The sequence below is a fragment of the Geospiza fortis genome, unplaced genomic scaffold (assembly GCF_000277835.1).
Source record: "Geospiza fortis unplaced genomic scaffold, GeoFor_1.0 scaffold450, whole genome shotgun sequence".
Classification (NCBI taxonomy): domain Eukaryota; kingdom Metazoa; phylum Chordata; class Aves; order Passeriformes; family Thraupidae; genus Geospiza; species Geospiza fortis.
In genome coordinates, this window is record NW_005054416.1 from 750,682 (window position 1) to 755,222 (window position 4,541).

The following is a 4,541-nucleotide window of genomic DNA, read 5'->3' on the forward strand; positions in this document are numbered from 1 at the left end:
CTGGCAGAATGTGAAACTGCAGTCACTGCACAAAGGGGAATGTGTTGGGCTCGCTTTGTTCCTGTCCATGTTTGCAGTTTCCTGGACAGAGGAGTCCTGCATGAGAGTCCTTTCAGACATTTAAGTTCAGTGGCTCCTTATAGCTGGCTTATCAGAGTATTTGGTTTATTTGAGAAGTTCTTTTAGTGTTAACTAAGGACTTACACAGGGAAAACTTACATGACAACCAACCCCCAGATCTTGTGAGTTATTTCTTTGGTTTGTGCTCCAATACAGGCTGCTCAGGTAGCAGTGCAAGCTTCTGAGCAAAAGCAAAGAAGACCGGTCAATACTTTTTTTTTAACAAAACCTGAAGGAGTACTCTCAGCCCTTCTGTGAATTTGCACTTCCCTTAGCGTGTGAAGAGATGTCTAACAAAAACATCTGTCAGCATTATGAGTTGCTGTATTATAATTAAACTTGGAAAAAATGGTGGCAAAAATCTCAGATGAATATTCTTCAGTACTAGTAACCTAAGATGTTTCATATGGTTGAAGTATCATTGAAAAAAAAAGACTTCTGCTTTTGGAAATGGCTGAGAATTCCAAGTCCCTTCAGTCAGTGAGGATAGTTATAACCACAGTGTCTAACTAGAGAGGCATTGTTGATTCATTAATGAAGTAAAAGGATATTAAAGGGTCAGAGTGTCCTTTAAGGAAGTATCAAGTTTAATCTGAACCCAGGGTCAGTGATTAGTGCTTAGAATGTTGTTGAAAATGTTCCTATTTAAATAGGAAGCTGCTAATTGAGGGCTACTTTACTTACAGTTCTGCTTATTGAATTATTCAACCAAAATCAAAATCTCAGGGTTCTAACACATTTTGATTTGTTTAGGCACTAAACCCTTTGTTGCTTAAGGAATATTTTAGAAGGCTTTACGGTTGTCAGTGACATAGATACTTTGCTAATTAAGTCTTATGTAGATAGATGATAAGCATAAATAACCTTTTGATTTCAGGTTGACACTCATATCCATGCTGCTGCCTGCATGAACCAGAAGCACTTACTGAGGTTTATTAAGCACACCTATCAAACGGAGCCCGACAGGATTGTTGCAGAGAAAAAAGGCAAGAAGATGACTTTAAAGCAAGTCTTCGAAAGTCTTCACATGGACCCCTATGACCTCACTGTAGACTCTTTAGATGTCCATGCAGTAAGTCTAGTGAAATGACCAAACAAATGGGAAAAAGCTAAGTTTTCCAATTGTAAAATTCTAGTTCCTACAATGTTTGCATGATAACTTACTAAATCAGAATTTGACTTCATGCATTACAGTGCATGTTTGAAAGAAGTTATCACAGAATTTTTCTTTTCTGTGCCTTTTAATGCTGGGCAATTTGATTTATGAACTATTGTGCGTTCTTAAAACTATGGTTATTTGGGTTTTTTTCCTCCTCCAGGGACGTCAAACATTCCATCGATTTGACAAATTCAATTCCAAGTACAATCCAGTTGGTGCCAGTGAGCTGAGGGACTTGTATTTGAAGACTGAGAACTATATTGGTGGTGAATATTTTGCTCGTATGGTCAAGGTAAATAAGTTTCAAGCTTTTCCAGCTGTAGAGAAATGAAGGTTTGTAATAGATTTGTCATAATTGCATACAGTCATAATTGCATACAGACCTAACACTATGGTGGAAGTGATTCCAAGTATTGGGCTTGCTCCAGCAATTCCTCAGAGGAGAACCTCTGCTAAGCCAGTTCCTGCTGCTTTCTGAATAGTTTTATGAGGTAGAAATGTACACATAAGCTGTGTATGAGTTCAAAGCTTAGTTGTGGGTAGTTTTAAACTAATGGAGAGAAGCTGAGTGTCAACTGGTTTAGTATTTTGTTAGGGTTTAGTTGGCTACTGATAGTTGCTAGGGAAGGAGGAGCTAGGAAAGTGCCTCTGCATAAATCTGCATCTGCACATGCATGCAACAGACTTCAAATTAATTTCTTAGAACAAAAAAATTAGTAGTTTTTGTGATGTAGTAGATGTCAGCTCTTCTTGAATATACAGAAGTATTGTCTAAAATTAATTGCTGTAAAACTGCTTGCTACCACAGATTGTGAGTCAAATTCTCCATTGTTCTGTGTATTTTATGTAGATGTTTGCTGTAGTTTAAATAGTCTAATTCTGATTTATTTGTCTTAAATGTGGGTCTGACAAAGGTGTTAGTAATGACTGCAGAAGAACATTGTCCTCCAAAAGGAGGTGTTAGAGTTATTCCCAGTTATATGTACAGTTAAGTTATACTCACATGATATTTGAGCTAGCTTGCCAGTAGAGTATTTAGATGTCTAAAATAAAACAATGGATTGAATGACAAGAGATTCCCTTTATCTTTAAATGGTGCCAATACAGTTATGTCTGCTCTGAGGAAAATGCAATGATAAATATATTTCTAGCTGTAAATGATCTCAGTGTCCATATTAAAGCAAATATATTTATTACTTACTAGGAAGTAGCCCGTGAACTAGAAGAAAGTAAGTACCAGTACACAGAACCCCGCTTATCCATTTATGGACGGTCTCCAGATGAATGGCTGAACTTGGCAAAATGGTTCATTAAGCATAAAGTTTATTCCCCTAATATGCGCTGGATAATTCAGGTTCCCAGAATCTAGTAAGTAATCAGGAGCTCTTGGTAATCTTAATAGTTTGAAATCATACCACTGACTTAATTTCTGATGATATTTAGATGGCTTATTAGCTGTCCTGTAACTCTATTTATAAGCAATAGCTTGGGAGATTTATTTTTGACCATTGATGCAGTTTTCCTGACAGTCTGGGGGTGGAAGACAGGACATGGGGATTTAATCTACTCTTTATGAAGCTATTCAAAACTACTGTGAATTATTTGTAGGTCTGAAGACATTGAAACCAAAAATTACAACTGGGTGAAATCAAGCTGCATTCAAAGGCCAATTAAAATACAATTTAGTAATAAGAATAAATCAACTCTTGAATTCCATGAAGGAGTAGAAAATGCTCTGTCAAATTGTTATCATCAAGTTTAGTGACTAAATGACAGTGAACTTGGAAACAACCCAGACTGATGATTTCCCAACTTAAATCCTTGTCAGATCCTTTCAGTTTTTAAGCTTCCTTTGGGACTTTATTTCTTTGTTTCCAATACTGTGTGTTGTAATACAGTCTCCCCCTGATAATTTTGTCAGACTTAATAGGAACTTCATGTTTTGAAATGTCACAGTTGGGGTTGAGTAGAGAAGGAGCTGTCACAGTCACATATATCCCCGAGAGTGTGCTTTTCACTGGGGAGAAAGTTTCTCTCCTTTAATTTCTTACATAGCAATTTCTGACAAGCATGGCACAGTCAGAACTTGGAATAAGCCGTGCACCTAGTGGCACATGGAAGTACTTATCCATTTTTTCTGAAAGGCTCATCAGAGCACAGCATTCTGCTTTCATTTGGAATAGTTACAGCTTTAGGAAACAGAATCCTTCATGAGAGGTGGCTCATTATCTCCCCTGGTAGTAACTGGATGTCTGTGAAGGACAGGGTCACTGCTCTGAGGCAGCATCTGCCCCTGTCTCTATTTTTGGAGCACTTGAAAGCTTCAGCAGAGCCTGGATGAAGCAGAGTGCCAGGCAGTGCAGGAAACAGAGCACAGAGACAATCTGCCCTGACATAAACTTTAAATTTGTGAATCCTAGTGGAACTGAAGCTCTAGAATGTACACAAATAACAGAAAATACAAAAGTGAAGGACAATACAAGCTTATTAAAGAATGTGTCTATTTTTTCCCCTTCAGTGACATATTTAGGTCCAAAAATATTCTGCCTAGCTTTGGGAAGATGTTGGAGAACATCTTTGTACCTTTATTTGAAGCAACAATCAATCCCAAAGACCACAAAGAATTGCACCTATTCCTCAAATATGTAAGTATGTTAGCATGTTTGGGTTTTCTTTCTCATATGAAATGGATCCTCTACTGCTCTTTTTCTGCTCCCATACACTAGAAAAGTTTCCTTCTCCACAGATTGCTTGTATTATTATTGCTTCAAAGCCTTGACACATAATTTAGCACAAGTCTGTGTGAAGTCCTATTGTCACATAACCTGTTTATTTCCTCGGAAACAGCTCAGCAGCTATTTATTTGTCCTTTCATTAATGACCACAAACGTTTGCATGCTCTTGTCCATCATCATCCAGGATGGGCACTTTGAGCTGCTGCTGAACTGGTCTCCAAGAAGGAGGCAGCTGGAAGGAAGCATTGTGTACACTGTGGTGGACCTCAGGAGAGAAGTGAGATGTAGCTGCTAGGACAGGGTTAACACAGACATTCCTGAGTGTGCCTCAGATCACAGCTCTGAGGTTTGCTGGGAGCCTCTTGCTTTCAGCTGCTTATCAAAGACAGCAGGTGAGTTCAAAGGATTCTAGTCTGGATCTTAGGGAGTTTTACAGCTCTGTAAACCCCCACAAGAGCCTGAAGGCTTTTGTGCACCTGGGCTTCCTGTTTGTCTCTGGAGAAAAAAAATGGGTAAAACTTTGACAA

The 4,541-nt window shown here is 38.4% G+C and overlaps 1 protein-coding gene across 1 annotated transcript in view; it reads left to right on the top strand.

Annotated features, from left to right (window-relative positions):
• AMPD3 (adenosine monophosphate deaminase 3) overlaps positions 1 to 4,541 on the top strand; it is a 29,478-nt gene that overhangs the window by 14,911 nt on the left and 10,026 nt on the right. The window contains exons 6-9 of the mRNA XM_005426465.3: positions 998 to 1,192; positions 1,440 to 1,571; positions 2,484 to 2,647; positions 3,798 to 3,924. Of these exons, the coding sequence (XP_005426522.1) occupies positions 998 to 1,192; positions 1,440 to 1,571; positions 2,484 to 2,647; positions 3,798 to 3,924 (618 nt within the window). The remainder of the gene's footprint in view (positions 1 to 997; positions 1,193 to 1,439; positions 1,572 to 2,483; positions 2,648 to 3,797; positions 3,925 to 4,541) is intronic.